Here is a 16,547-nt window from a genome sequence, read left to right on the forward strand (position 1 = left end):
GTTATAGAGAGAAAGAGAAGAGAAAGAGAGGAGAACAGAGAGGAGAACAGAGAGGAGAACAGAGAAAGGTAGCTGCCTCATCAGAATGTCAAGTAATACAGTTTAACCGGCTCACAACCTCACTGCATTTAACATTTTGGTTATGTAGCATATGCTCAGACAGACAGACAGACAGACAGACAGACAGACAGACAGACAGACAGACAGACAGAGCGAGCAAGCGAGCGAGAGAGAGAGAGAGAGAGACGATTTGCACATCATTACAACACTATATATAGACATAATATGACATTTGAAATGTCTTTATTCTTTTGGAACTTTTGTGAGTGTAATGTTTTCTGTACATTTTATATTGTTTATTTCACTTTTGCTTATTATCTATTTCACTTGCATTGGCAATGTAAACCTATGTTTACCATGCCAATAAAGCCCCTTAAATTGAAATTGAATTGAGACAGACAGACAGACAGACAGACAGACAGACAGACAGACAGACAGACAGACAGCGAGAGAGACAGAGAGACAGACAGACAGAGAGAGAGAGAGAGAGAGAGAGAGAGAGAGAGAGAGAGAGAGAGAGAGAGAGAGAGAGACAGACAGACAGACAGACAGGTAAAGACAGAGAGAGAGAATGACAGAGAGAGAGAGAGAGACAGACAGAAAGACAGAGAGACAGACATAGAGAGAGAGAGACAGACAGACAAATAGGTGTCTATTATCTGTAAAGGCTGCTTGTTGATTCTTCAGTGTGAGGCACATTGTAATAGCGATGTCCCCTGTCGCCACCGCCACCCAACAGCCTTCTGGGTAATGAGATGCAAATCGGGGAGCCTGAGGAAAATAATGACCCATCATTTATGCTGAGCGTGTATACCTGCGGGGATGGCGGCGTCGTTCATCACCCTAAAGCACTTTAGAGCATGATGCACATCAGTTCCTACAACATCACCACAACGCTACAGCGCTGCACGACACCCCGACACGCCGCGCCATAATAGGTTTAATAATGGGCACCCATATTCATGCAGGGGGACGGGTGATCTTATAGGCCTTCAGAAAAGAGTGAGAGGGAGAGAGGGAGAGGAGAGAGGAGAGAGAGAATGAGAGAGACACAGCCAGGGACAAACATGACGAGAAAGCGTTGTGGCCCTAATCGGTGGGTGACGGCGAGGCGGCCTGAAATCAGAGCATGAGGAATCAGCCATTCCTCCACCGCCACAGCAGATGAGCGGCGAGCTGCTAAGATAGATCAAAGTCGGCTGATTGGTTTAGGAGTGTTGTTCCTTGTGAGTCGTCATATTTATCTGGTGAATCAGGCTTAGCGTTTTAGAGCTGGCGCAGTGAGTCGTGGTGGAGGGATGGAGGAATGGAGGGATTAACACTGCCAGCTGTCACTGGAGTCTCTCACCATGTTGTTAGTGTTAGGAAGGGTAGGCTGAGCTGTCCCTGGCTGATCATTCCTCAACAACACCCTCCTCACTGCTCCTAATAGAGATCTGTTCCCAATAGAAATAAATATATATTGTTGTTTTACCAGATATGCAGCCATGATAGCAACACCAATCCATAAACTGTAGCCCTGCTCACAATAGAAAGAAATTAAGAGTCACAGTATTTTCACCTGATATGAACCCATCAGAGCAACACCAATTCACATGATTCATTTTTATGTCATTTTCATGTAGTGTTTTTAGCTGACAGTCTTGGGAGGCTCTTCCTGTCGCTACATAGTACATCGCTGAGTAATGATATTCTCTGAGGGGGAAAATAACACATTTTTCAGAAAGTCAATCAAAATTGAACTGCTGTCAATTGTTTTTGGAAGTATGTCTTCTCATATTGCTGTAGAGACATGAATGAGTGACTACGAGTCTCCTCTCATCTGCGGTGGGTGGCCAAGGGTGAGGCTGCATGTGGACACCAATACATACATGATATTACATTGCACACACAGTCCCAGCAGAGGAGTAGAGTTACCTCCCAACGCCAGTACTCCAGGTCACACAACCACCTCCGTTTCTCTTTCTCCTAGGATAGATAGAGATCACCGTGTATTGCAACACAATTGCAACCTTCTTGACTCTTTGCAACAAAATCAATGCAAGCTGTTTTTATATTTAGAAAGGAAGGGAGTTTTGAGAGCTAGACTTTCTCTGTGTCAAGTGCCATTGTCAGGATTAGAGATGCGTACATAAAGTGTGTATGTCCCCAGTGGTCACTTTGAGTATTGACTAGACAGTACTGTATGATGTTGTACTGTAATATTACAATTGTAGTAGGATGAGAATAAGAATTCACTGGTTTGTTTATGTGAATGCCTGAGCCTCTTTTAAAGACCTAGTTTTATTTTTCTTTGCCAAAATAAGAGTGGTCCTGCTCTTTAACAACCTTGAAGCAGCTGACATGTACAAACTCAGAGAGAGAGAAGAGGGGGGGGGGGACTGCAACTCTCTTCTCCCCGGTTTGTTGAACAATTTTACTATACTTGTTTCATTTAGTCTGTTCTCTCTCTCTCTGATCTTTCTCTCTCTCTCTCTCTCCCCGTTCTCTCATTCTCTCACTCTCGCTTAGTTAAATGTGACCTTACTGCAATTACACTTCCTCCAGTGAGACAATTATAAATAAGTCATCTTTCATGGCAGAAGAAAGAGGGAAAATAATGATGCAGACTCTTTTGAGGAATCCTTGGCGCTGTGTGTGCTGTTTGAAGTTGTTCTCCTGAAACTGAGAATACCTCTGTCTCTGTTTCTGTGTTCACATGCAAATCATCCTCAAGGAAACCCTGCCCTTCTGCACTGTCCAAATACTTACTCTTTGTCCCTCCCTCCCTCCCTCCCTCCCCCCTCCCTCTCTCTCTCTCTCTCTCTGTCATGTTCTTTTCTTTCAATCCCACATTTTAGCTCCCGGATTAAACGTGAAAATTCCACAGGTGTTGATTTCTCTTTTCTCTGTTCTTCTTCCTCCTCGACAGGTGCAAGTGTAACCTTCACGCCAATAGTTGTGTGTTTGACAAAGAGACGCTAAATTGTGAGTGTGAGCACAACACCACGGGGCCGGACTGTGGCCGCTGTAAGAGGAACTACCAGGGACGGACGTGGAGCGCAGGCTCCTATCTACCCATCCCCAAGGGCACGGCAAATACCTGTGAGTAACCAATGCACACGCACAGCAATACACATGCACAAATATATTCACACATGCACAGAGACACATGAACAGATGCAGATAGATATTATGAACACATAATACAGACGCAAACATACACACATATATGCACAATATATTTCTCGCAGGTGCAGGTATTCGCACTCATGCTCTGAAGCACCCACAAATTCACACACCTCATGATGGTCATGCTCTCTCTCTCGTTCTCTCTCTTTCTCTCTCTCCCTCTCTCTCTCTATGTCTTTCTCTCTCATCAGGGGGTGGATCTAATCCAGAGGTCTTCGTCTCTTTACTACAACAGTCCCAGATCCCACTCTAACGCTAGTCACCTTCTCATCTTTTCATCCCCTCTACAACGTCTAGCTACTGCACTAAACAAACCACAGTGTATTCATGTCATTCTTTCACAGCTTTGTATTTGTACACTGCCTTTTGACAACAGAAAATTGGGTATCTCCCTCCATTGTTCTTAACAGGTCACATGCTGGATGTCTGATGTGATGCTCATGGCGATGGGGCTAAAGGGGCCAAGGTTGCCAGTAGCCTGCACAGACGTGATGTAATGCGGCTGGTTATTCCAGCTCAGGGAGATTCTTTAGGAAACTCTGTGTGTGTGTGTGTGTGTGTGTGTGTGTGTGTGTGTGTGTGTGTGTGTGTGTGTGTGTGTGTGTGTGTGTGTGTGTGTGTGTGTGTGTGTGTGTGTGTGTGTGTGTGTGTGTGTGTGTGTCCAGAGTGTGGCAGGAGCTTCCTTCTTTAACACCCTCCTCCCCTCCTCCCCTATAAGCCTTGTTTGGCCAGACGTAAGGTCTGTTTCACTTCTAGCAGGGAGGAGTTGTAAATGAGCTCGGATCAAAGTAGTCAGAGGCAGACGTGTCTCCCATGGACACACACACACACACACACACACACACACACACACACACACTGAGAGACAGAGAGAGAGAGACAGCCCTACGCAAGCACACACACACACACACACACACACACACACACACACACACACACACACACACACACACACACACACACACACACACACACACACACACACACACACACACACACACACACACACACACACACACACACAGGTGGCAGATGCTTCCTTCTGTACCACCCTCTTCCCCTCCTCCGCCATAAACCCTGTTTGGCCAGACGGAAGCCAGCTAGCGCTGTCAAATAAATGGCATATGCCTCCGAGACACACCTTATAGGGCAAGTTGCCATTTTAACATAGACAGGGGGTTACTGAATACCCAGAAGAAAAGGAAGAGAGAGGATCATTATTGCCAAGGACATGTTGAAGGCACAACCAGTCATTTTTTTATGCTGTTGGTGATGGTTTGATTGTGTTGGCATTTCTGAGCCTGTAGGGTTTATCGTAGGCAGGTCTGTTATTGCGTTTGGCTGGATGTTTTCGTCCGTTAGTGATCTCTTGGCTGCTGGGTGATGATGTAAAAAAAAGTATTCTCCCTCCCAGGTGGCGAGAGTTATGAGTCTTAGGGAGTGTTAGCAAAATGGTCATTCTGAGACTGAGATTGACAGGACATTATTAAAAATGCCAATGTGGGTGGGTGTGTGTGGACTCACACACACATACACGCACGCTCAGGCACACACACACACACACACACACACACACACACACACACACACACACACACACACACACACACACACACACACACACACACACACACACACACACACACACACACACACACACACACACACATGTTCTCTCTCTCACACATACACAGTCCCCTTCACCCTCGTGATAAAAGACAGTCTTACCGTAAAGTACATTATTATACTTTATGAACAAATCCATAATGCCGTAATACTGTGAGTTCTAAGAACGCGTGCCCTTCCCCTTGGAATAGAGAAAAGGCATGATACTAACAGAAAAAGCTCCTTATGCTGTTTGTAATTTCAAAAGCAATCACAGACAATTTCACAACACTATCTAAATGTCCCCCCAACCTATCGAGCATATCGCTGTCCTATACAGAGAAATTTGTCAAAATCAAACATTTAATTAGGATTTAATTTATTTTTATGATACACATCAAGTCGTGTGAAGTGGTAACGAGATCGATGAATCATGTTAGAGGACGGTGATACAGTGGATGATTCGACACATATGTTACCGTGTCAAATCTACAGAGTCGACAAGGAAAAGAAGAATAGCTTGTTCTTTCTGACCGAGTGAATGAGGGAAAGTGATGGAGAAAGGAAGGGACGGGTGAGATGGAGGGATGGGAAGTGGGCATCACTCTCTGTCACGGATAACTCTGCCTTCTGGGGCCTCGGAATATTCTCGCTCTCTCCCTCCCTTTCTCCCTCCCTCCCGCTCTCACTCTCTTTCTCTCCCTCCTACTTTCTCTCTCTCTCTCGCTCTCTTTACTTCTCTCTAACCCCTCTTTCCGTGTGTCAGTGAAGAGAGAAGGAGAGGGATCAGTTGGAGAATTACCCATGGCAGTTCATTCTTCTAGGGCGAGGGGTTGCAAGGGAGAAAGATGGAGGATAGTGGTGTAGTGGGTCTCAAGCCTTTCTTCCTCAAATGGGGGAACTAGACTGGAACTGAAAAGGCTAGCTTGGTGAGCTGTGAAAACTGTGAAGACTGTTCTAGAGGCAGGTTACAGTGTGTAAAACTGCACTGAGTGTACAAAACATTAGGAACACCTTCATAATATTGAGTTGAACCCCCTCAGAACAGCCTCAATTCATCAGGGCATGGACTCTACAAGGTGTCTTAGGCGTTCCACAGGGATGCTGGCCCATGTTGACTCCAATGCTTCCCACAGTTGTGTCAAGTTGGCTGGAAGTCCTTTGGGTGGTGGACCATTCTTGATACACACACAGGAAATGTTTGAGGATGAAAATCCCAGCAGTGTTGCAGCTCTTGAAACAAACATCTACTATACCCCGTTCAAAGGCACTTAAATCTTCTGTCTTGCCCATTCACCCTCTGAATAGCACACATACATAATCCATGTCTCAATTGTCTCAAGGCTTAAAAACGATTATTTCATCTGTCTCCACTTCATCTACACTGATTGAAGTGGATTTAACGGGTGACATGAATAAGAGATCATAGCTTTCACCTGGATTCACCTGGTAAGTCTATATTATGGAAAGAACGGGTGTCCTTAATGTTTTGTACCCTCAGAGGCATGCAATCGTAAAACCAGTGAAATGTTAAACATGTATATACTGTATCATACCACATTCCACATGTCTAAACATTGTTAGGTAACATTATGTTACCTTGTTGTTATGTAAAACAACCATGGGAGTGTTCAAGCGTTCAGATCTATCCACAGGGAATGATAAGGAGATCACTGTTGTCATGGATACACCTCAGGTCTAAAGTAGACAGTCTGAAATGATGGCCTCTTGATAGCCGTACTGTAAACACACCATCAACGTTATAGCCTTTCTCAGGAACCACCCCCCACATTAAAACAACTATGGTAAGTACAAATCATGTAAGGTCTATCAGGCTCTGTATTGCATCACACTTCCCTGCCTTGTGGTCCGTGTTGGACGGCAGTTCTGTGGTCAGCGACACGTGCGATCGTACCAAATGCTCCTTGGTCATATCGAACCCACCTCTGATCTCTAATTCCTCAGGATTAGGAGCCACATGGAAAGCTTCACATCTTGCCGAGAGGAGTTGTAAATGAGCTCAGATCAAAGTAGTCAGAGGCAGACGTGTCTCCCATGGACACACACACACACATCCCCGGGGGGATTTGTAGGGATTCCTCTACTCCTCCTCCGTGACAGACCCTGGTCCGTGGGGAAAGGCAAGCCAAAGCCATCTAACTGATATCAGATTTTATGTGACTTATTGATTTTACCGCTTTCGATTTTAATGCCACCATAGGGGTCAGAGTTTAATAGGTTAGCATTGAATAACTCTCTGTTACAGTAGTCTTTCCTATCTGGGTAAAGTACACTAGTGTGCTAACAGGATCTAGGAAGATTTGTCCCTAGCTTGATCATGCACTGTATTGTACAATGGATTCTGGGGGTGAAGTTTCACTAAGTGCAGATCTAGAATCAGCTCCTACTCTATACGATTGGCTCTGTTGAGGAGACACAGTAGTCATGCAGCTTTAACAGATATCATATTTATGTCTTATAACAGACTTACCAACCCCTAACCAGCAATACTGTAGCATGTATCTGGAGGAGGTGACAGTCACAATAGGAGCAAACCATTCTGCTTCTCCAATTAGTGTACAATAACGCATAACAACCAGATGTCACAGCAGTGTTATTCACTGTTGAATCCAACGGTGTGGTTCAGCATGATGGCAATAAGACGTTTAAGTGATAATGCCTGAGAAGCCGGTGTTCGGACGACTTAACAACATCGTGCCAATATATCCTCCAAACACCGGCTTCGAGGGCAATATCACTTCAGCGTCTTATTCTCTTATTGTTACTAACCTATTCAAATAGTTATTGACATGTTTTCATTAAAAACATTATTTTGATGAATTTATTCATACTATTTCTTCCTTCCACAAGATATAGTCCAGACACAAATCTATGGTTGCTACCCAAGCTGGCTGGTTCGTTTTATTGGTTCGGTTGCCAGAGACGTGACCCAGTCGTTCAGTCTTTTTGTTCTGTATCTATGGACGCGACCCAGTCGTTCATTCTAAGTGTTCCATTGCCATACTGGCTGGCAAAGTTATTTTCCCTTGCTTGCTAGATTGCCAACTACGGCTAACTTACAGTCACGTCAAACAGTGCAGACAGAATAACAACAAAGTAGCTGCCTTTGCATTTGTTTAAGCTGTTTTCTAGTGACATTTATTTGGATACATCCATAACACTGATCTAATGAGGCACGATTTCACCTGCCATAAAAAAATGTGGTCTCTCGTAAGGACACTTTTGTTCAGAGGAGCTAGCCAACAACACCGCTAACACAATCTCTTCATACTGAAAAGACTGCACTTTGTTAGGCAAGTCAGTTAAGAACAAATTCTTATTTACAATGACGGCCTCCTGGGGAACAGTGGGTTAACTGCCTTGTTCAGGGGCAGAAGGACAGATTTTTACCTTGTCAGCTCAGGGATTCAATCTAGCAACCTTTCGGTTACTGGCCCAACGCTCTAAACACTAGGCTACCTGCCACCCCTTTCAGAAATTGTGTTTGCGAAAATGCATTATGACACATTTCTGTTTTCTCAATGACATTAAATTCAGCATTTTAAGCGCAAGTTTTAAGCATTAAAGTTTGTTCCAGCTGAGCGAGTCTGACCACAAGTCAGAGACCACTATGATGACACACCAATGCATTTGATGGATCCTTTTTGTCTTCTTCTAATGCCTCTTAAGGGAAGTAATCCAAAAATAATCATTACTGAGTTTGGATAATCTAAAAGTTACAGTTTTGGACAGGTAACTAGTAACTGTAATGGATTACATGGCAAAACAAGTCAGCCAAAATGTAGATTTAGAAGGAAAATACACTATTGTTTCCTATGAATCTTTCCACACAGTGGGATATATGCCGCTTCAACAGATCATCCTAACCACCTATAACATGTTGCTTGATACTATATTTCCTGCTGCCGTCAGTGGTTGAACGCAGTCTGGCCCTGTTCAAGCAGCCAGCCCAGCCTGGTCCTGAGTCCTAGCTGCTATAATGAAGGGTGTCTGCAGCAGTGTGTCTGGAGTGATACCATGGATACTGTAATTAGTGTTTCCTAAAGGCCTAGGTGGCCATTGTGTCTACACAGAGATGGGAAGAGAAGAGCTCTCCGCTCCCTCTTTCCCTGCCTCCCTCGCTCCCTCAATCTCTCTCTCCCACTTCACCACCCCCCTCCCTCTCCTCCCTGCCTCTCTCCCTCCTTCCCTCCCTGCATTATTTAATTATACAGCATTCTAGTTCTGTATCCAAACACCCCCCCCCCATCCCTCTGTTCGTTATCTTCCCTCTCCTCTTTAGGTGTTAATGCTTTACTCTCTTTCCTCTCTCCTATTTGCATTGTCTCCTGACTCTGCTGATCCTGTTCCCACTCCTCTATTGTCATTTCATTCACTCTCTCTCTCCTTCCTCTCTCCCTTTCCCTCTCTCCATACCCCCCCCCCCCCCCCGAGACCTGGCTTGTTTACTTTGCCTTTCCAACATCTCGCTCGCTGCAGCTGCGACGGTAATCTTTCTTTCAAATATTTGTTTCTTCCGTCTCAGGATTCTGTCTCTGTGTGCCTCATTCCCGGAATCTTAACTGTGCCTCCAAACTCGGCACACATGCACTTTACCACTTGCCACCTTCGATATAGATCTATTCCCCTTTCCCCCACAAGACATTTAGATGTAGGCGGTCGAGTGTTGAGAGTGTTCAGGATGGGGGCAGGATGGAATTCGTCTCCAGAGGAATTCAATCAAATTATGTCTGCTGCTTTTTCCGTGGCACAGATCGGCAAACTTCCCTCCATCCAAACCTCCATCCAAACCGGTTACTGGTGCCTGTCACTACTATACCGACTGTGCCGGAGAAGGAGATCGAGCCAGTGCAAGAGAGTCAGTGCAACAAAAATGTTATTATAAAGGGGGTCAATGTAAATAGTTCAGGTAGCCATTTGATGAACTGTTCAGCAGTCGTATGGCTTGGGGTTAAAAGCTGTTCAGGAGCATTTTGGTCCCAGACTTGGTGCTCTCGTGCTCTGGTACCGCTAGTCGTGTCGTAGCAGAGAAAACAGTCTATGACTTAGGTGGCTGGAGTCATTGACAATTTTTAGGGCCTTCCTCTGACACCGCCTGGTATAGAGGTCCTGGATGGCAGCCCCAGTGATGTACTTGGCCGTACGCACTACCCACTGTAGCGTCTTGTGGTCAGATGCCGAGCAGTTGCCGTACCAAGTTGTGATGCAACCAGTCAAGATGCTCTCAAAGGGGCAGCTGTTGAACTTTTTGAGGATCTGAGGGCCCATACCAAATGTTTTCAACCTCCCGAGGCAGAGGAGGTATTGTCGCGCCCTCTTCACGACTCTGTTGGTGTGTTTGGACTGTGATAGGTCCTTAGTGATGTATACACTGAAGAACTTGAAGCTCTTGACCCGCTCCACTAGAGCCCTGTCGATGTGAATGGGGCGTGTTCAGACCTTTATTTCCTGTCGTCCACGATAAGATCCTTTGTCTTGCCATTGTCTGTGAAATGATGACAGCCAGGGAAAGTCATTGCCCACTTTACCTGCGGTGGAAATGTAGAAGATAAGCTGTTGTGGCTGGTCCAAGTAGACACAGAGACAAAGACCTGGTGAAGGTCAGGATGGGGTTCTGTTGAAACAAACATAATGAGGCTTGCAGGTTTTCTACTACCATTCTACTGCAATGACACAAATAGGCATTCTACTATCACTGCAATGACACATAGGCATTCTGCTATCACTGCAATGACACAAATAGGTATTCTACTCTCACTGCAATGACACAAATAGTCATTCTACTGTCACTGCAATGACACAAATAGGCATTCTACTATCACTGCAATGACACAAATATGTATTCTACTATCACTGCAATGACACAAATATGTATTCTACTATCACTGCAATGACAGAAAAAAAAGACAGTCAGGGGGGAAAAAGAGCCAACCACCAACAAACATGTAATCAAATTACCAAAAAACTGTAACTATAATACATTACTTTACCAGATGAAATATTTCATTTAGATTACAGATACTTTTGATTTCAAGATGATTACTTCTTAGATTACTTTTGAATTCAGAAAGGAGGTTTGCGGGAAAAATACATTATGACACCTTTCGGTTTTCTCAATGACATTCAATTCATAATCATAAGGCATACATTTAAGTTTGTTCCACCTGAATGAGTCTGACCACAAGTCAGAGACGAGTATGACACACCAAATGCATTTTATTCATATTTTTCTCTTCTTCTAATGCCTCTTACAGGAAAAGTACTCCAAAAGTAACTGGAAGTAATCAGATTACGCTACTGTGTAATCCAAATGTTTACGTTACTGATTACAATTTTGGGCAGGTATTTAATAACTGAAACGGATTACATTTAGAAAGTAAACTACCCAACCCTGTCCATGGATGGCTAATTGGCAGATAGGCCCTTCAATGGGAGACTGGGAACAGTTTAAGTCTGGCCAATCATACAGTACAGATACTAGTCGCTGGTGGATAAAGCTAGATTAATCTGAGTTTGAGACTTTGTATTTGGCCCATTTTCTGATTTTCTACTTTATGAGTGGATGTGTGTGTGTGTGTGTGTGTGTGTGTGTGTGTGTGTGTGTGTGTGTGTGTGTGTGTGTGTGTGCGCGTGCGCGCGCATGTGCCTGCATCTATACGTGCCTGCATCTGTGCCTGTATCCGTGCTTGTGTGTATATATATATATATATACATATATGTGTAAACGTGTGTATACACACATCCACTCGCCACGCCCTTAGAGATCATGTTCCCCATCAAACAGACGAGTGACCTCTGAGAGACTGAGAAGAGACTGAGAAGTGACCTCTGAGAGACTGAGAAGTGACCTCTGAGAGACTGAGAAGTGACTGAGAAGTGACCTCTGAGAGACTGAGAAGAGACTGAGAAGTGACCTCTGAGAGACTGAGAAGTGACTGAGAAGTGACCTCTCAGAGACTGAGAAGTGACCTCTGAGAGACTGAGAAGAGACTGAGAAGTGACCTCTGAGAGACTGAGAAGAGACTGAGAAGTGACCTCTGAGAGACTGAGAAGAGACTGAGAAGTGACTGAGAAGTGACCTCTGAGAGACTGAGAAGTGACCTCTGAGAGACTGAGAAGTGACTGAGATGTGACAGAAGTGACCTCTGAGAGACTGAGAAGTGACCTCTGAGAGACTGAGAAGTGACTGAGAAGTGGAGATCATAAAAGTCTATGGAGCGCTCCATAAACATAAGCACACTAATGCTCTTCCTGTGCACAATTAGATTATGTTATGGAGCATAATGGAGAGATGCAGAGACACACACACACACACATACACTCATACACACACACACATTCTGTTATGACTAGTAATTGGGAAATGGGCAGGTGAAGGGGATTGGAAATGATGGTAATTGAAAGTTAATGTAATGAAGCGACATACAATCTCCAACATCTGCTTTCCTGCCTGCTAGTTGTTCATAGGTATAATAATTACATTGACAGGCAATGCTGCTCTGGCCGTGACCTGGCGAAGAAAAGGTTGTTGGATCAATACCCTAAATTTTGTGAAGTGAAGGATTGACTGTGTTTCTTGTATTGACAACCGTTAATTCATCAAATGGATGTTTTAGAGTTGAAATAAGTAGCCTGATGGACAAAGTGCTACATTTCAATGCAATACAGTTTAAATTCTACTCTGAATAGATTTACTTAGAAATAATGTAATCTAGTCTCTACCTGTATTTTGGGATTGATGGTTGCAATAAAACAATTATAATAAAATAAACTGAAAATGTTTCAATAAAGTAAAATACTTACTCTAAGAACTATAAACTATTAGGGTTCATGCATATCCCCTCGGCTCTAAATCATTTTCTAATATTTATTTAGAATAATTGAAGGGAAGATTGCAGAATTAGGTTGCTGTTAAACATTCTGATTAGTTTCATCCTTTCAACTAAAAGTCCCAATACGACATATAAAATGTGTATTTTGGGAGAAATGTGTATTTTATCAAGTTGGAAAAGTGTTCGGATAAGTGACATACAGTTGAAGTCGGAAGTTTACATACACTTTAGCCAAATACATTTAAACTCAGTTTTTCACAATTCCTGACATTTAATCCGAGTAAACATTCCCTGTCTTAGGTCAGTTAGGATCACCACTTTATTTTAAGAATGTGAAATGTCATAATAATAGTAGAGATAATTATTTATTTAATCTTTTATTTCTTTCATCACATTCCCAGTGGGTCTTTTGATTTTCCCATGATGTCAAGCAAAGAGGCACTGAGTTTGAAGGTAGGCCTTGAAATCCATCCACAGGTACACCTCCAATTGACTCAAATTATGTCAATTAGCCTATCAGAAGCTTCTAAAGCCATGACATTTTCTGGAATTTTCCAAGCTGTTTAAAGGCACAGTCAACTTAGTGTATGTAAACTTCTGACCCACTGGAATTGTGATACAGTGAATTATAAGTGAAATAATCTGTCTGTAAACAATTGTTGCAAAATTACTTGTGTCATGCACAAAGTAGATGTCCTAACCGACTTGCCAAGACTATAGTTTGTTAATAAGAAATGTGTGGATTGGTTGAAAACGTGTTTTAACCTGTTGGGGATGGGGGCGCTGTTTAGACTACTTATGCTAATTTGGCTAATTTTTTAAACGGCTTCCCACAAAATCCTTGATCGTACAATATGCATATTATTATTATTATTGGATAGAAAACAGTCTATAGTTTCTATAGGAGTTGAAATTTTGTCTCTAAGTGGAACAGAGCCCATTCTACAGCAATTTCCCTGACATGGAGTCAGATTTGAGAAATGTTGGCCACTGTTCTGAAGTCATTTAAAAGGGCACTGTCGTTGCTATGACTATACGGACACTTCTTACGTCTTCCCCTGGATGCCTTTACGTGATGACGATTCCAACGGGGTCGATTGCGCGTTCACAGGCCCTACAAATGAAAAAACCCTGAAGCTAGTCATTCTTTGGGAGCTGCGTAATGAGCCAAGAGGACACCGGCGCGCACTTGTTCCAAGCGTTAGTTTAGCCTGTTATATTTCTCCGGTCATCTTTTCACTCGTTATAGGAGTTAAAAACATCATAAGGTAGTTAATTTAAAGCGTTTTATAGCAATTTATATCCGTTTAGTGCGATTTTGGGACATTTATTTTTGCAACGATGTGAAAAGTTGGGCACGCTTTTCAGTTCATCCCGAACGCAGTTGACATTTCCACATGGCAAGAGGACAGCTTTCCACCAAAAGACGATTTCTCCCAAGAAAGGATCCTTTGCCCAAGATACTGATGGAAGAACAGCTCAAGGTAGGACATTTTTATTATGATAAATCGTGTTTCTGTCGAAACATTTTAGTGGCTTAGGACGCCATGTTTTTTGACGTAGCTTCGCTTGGCGCAAACTGTATTGAAAAGTAAGGATAAATTAAAAAATGTAATAACGCAATTGTATTAAGAATTAAATTGTCTATCAATCCCTGTCCACCCTGTATTTTTTAGTCACGTTTATGAGTATTTATGTATAAGAGTAGATCACTGTCTAAGTGGCGCAAGGACATTTTCTGACCAACTGAGCTACATTTCACATTGTCTAACCATGATTTTGGGGGCTAAATATAAACATTTTCGATCAAACTGTATATGCATGTTGTAATGTGATGTTACAGGAGTGTCATCGGAAGAATTCTGAGAAGGTTAGTGAAAAAATTAATATCTTTTGGCGATGTTGACTTTTATCGCTCACTTTGGCTAGAATCAATGCTGGGCTGCTAATTGCTATGTGCTAAGCTAATATAACGATTTATTGTGTTTTCGCTGTAAGACACTTAGAAAATCTGAAATATTGTCTGTATTCACAGGATCTGTGTCTTTCGATTCGTGTATGCTGTGTATTTTTACGAAATGTTTGATGATTAGTAGTTAGGTAAACACGTTGCTCATTGTAATTATTCTAGTCCATTTGTGATGGTGGGTGCAATTGTAAACTATGCCATCTACCTGAAATATGCACTTTTTTCTAACAAAACCTATCCCATACCATAAATATGTTATCAGACTGTCATCTAATGAGTTTTTTTGTTGGTTAGGGGCTATAAATATCTTAGTTTAGCCGAATTGGTGATGGCTACTGGTGTTGGTGGACAAATAAAAGATGGTGGATTATGCTAATGTGTTTTTAGGTAATAGATGTACATCTTTACATATTGTGTCTTCCCTGTAAAACATTTTAAAAATCGGAAATGTTGACTGGATTCACAAGATCTGTGTCTTTCATTAGCTGTATTGGACTTTAATGTGTGAAAGTTAAATATTTTAAAAAAATATTTTTTTTGAATTTCGCGGCACTGGTTTTTCAGTGGGGGGGGGGGGGGGGTGTGCCGCTAGCGCCACGCTGATCCTAGACAGGTTAAGGACTCCAACCTAAGTGAATGTAAACTTCCGACTTCAACTGTACATGTAAATATGAGCACTACATGAGCAGGAGTGAAGCCTCTGTCCACATAAGACGGTGAAGACCCACATCATCCCAAATCCAGTTGTTGTAGCTTGCTGGCTAGCTTATTCCATCCCCAAACTCCGTGCTAGATCCGTGTGAGTGGGACAGTTCCTTTTGCATGGGCCCGGTGCACTTAGATAGCTGGCTATCTGTGTTTTTTTTATCATCTACTAGCAACATAACATGACAAAACTCTTTAATACCTACTTACCCGATTCACCTAGGCTCAGTTATTCCTACATGCAATAAAAATAACAGATATACTGTACAGTTTGAATATTGCATTTCTTTCAATACTTGTTTTATAGGCTAAACATTTAGAGCTAACACTGGGCTTTGAAACCTCTCCTCTTTATTCTCTATGAAAGAAGTATCAGGAAGTATCAGAAGCCAGCATTCTTTCTTTTCAGCTGTGATTCACTGAATAAGATTGCATAATGTGCGTGCGAGTGTGCGTGCGTGCATGCGTGCGAGTGTGTGTGCATTTGCTGTGCCATTCTCTGGTTGGCGTCCTTTCCCTCTCAGGTAGTCTGCCACCAGAGTCTACTAATATTCTGTGTTCATCTACCTGTCTGCCTCCTGCCTCCCCACTCCCCACACACCTCGCCAATAAGTCATACATTTGGCTCCTAACTATGCCTGTCGAGCCGGGATCAGAGAGAGAGAGAGAGATTAGATGATGTGAGGTGGATCGATGGCTTATGGCTGGCCAGAGCATGCTTGCTTGCACACAAACACACACACACATACACACGTGTGTGGACATGCAGACACACATACACACACTAGCAGGCACAAACACACACACACACATACACATACACATTATGTTATGCAGACCCCCTTTGTAGACAGAAGGAGAATGATGAGGTAATCCTCCAGGCACACCAAGCGCTGTTGACTGAACAACTGAGAGGCCTCCATTTGATGAAGGAGTAATAAAAGACAACAGATCACAGATGTCTCCATATCTCCTCAGTGTTTGGGGGAAGATGTGCGGTGGAGACACAGGGAGAGAGAGAGAACCCAGAGACATACCTTGTTTATTTATTTATCTATGGCTTTATTTATTTATTTCCTCCATTTACAGAGCACAGCGTGGCTCCCCTTCCTGTTGTTACGGCTTGTTTGTCGTTGTTTGTTTACGCGACAGACAGACACTGACAGACAGACAAATGCCCACAT

At 43.0% G+C, this 16,547-nt stretch overlaps 1 protein-coding gene across 10 annotated transcripts in view; it reads left to right on the forward strand.

Moving 5' to 3' along the window:
* ntng1a (netrin g1a) overlaps positions 1–16,547 on the forward strand; it is a 154,025-nt gene that overhangs the window by 107,912 nt on the left and 29,566 nt on the right. For all 10 annotated transcript variants that reach the window (XM_055881457.1, XM_055881459.1, XM_055881456.1 and 7 more), the window contains exon 4: positions 2,972–3,144. In XM_055881457.1, the coding sequence (XP_055737432.1) occupies positions 2,972–3,144 (173 nt within the window). The remainder of the gene's footprint in view (positions 1–2,971; positions 3,145–16,547) is intronic.

Source organism: Salvelinus fontinalis, chromosome 25, assembly GCF_029448725.1.
Source record: "Salvelinus fontinalis isolate EN_2023a chromosome 25, ASM2944872v1, whole genome shotgun sequence".
Taxonomy (NCBI): domain Eukaryota; kingdom Metazoa; phylum Chordata; class Actinopteri; order Salmoniformes; family Salmonidae; genus Salvelinus; species Salvelinus fontinalis.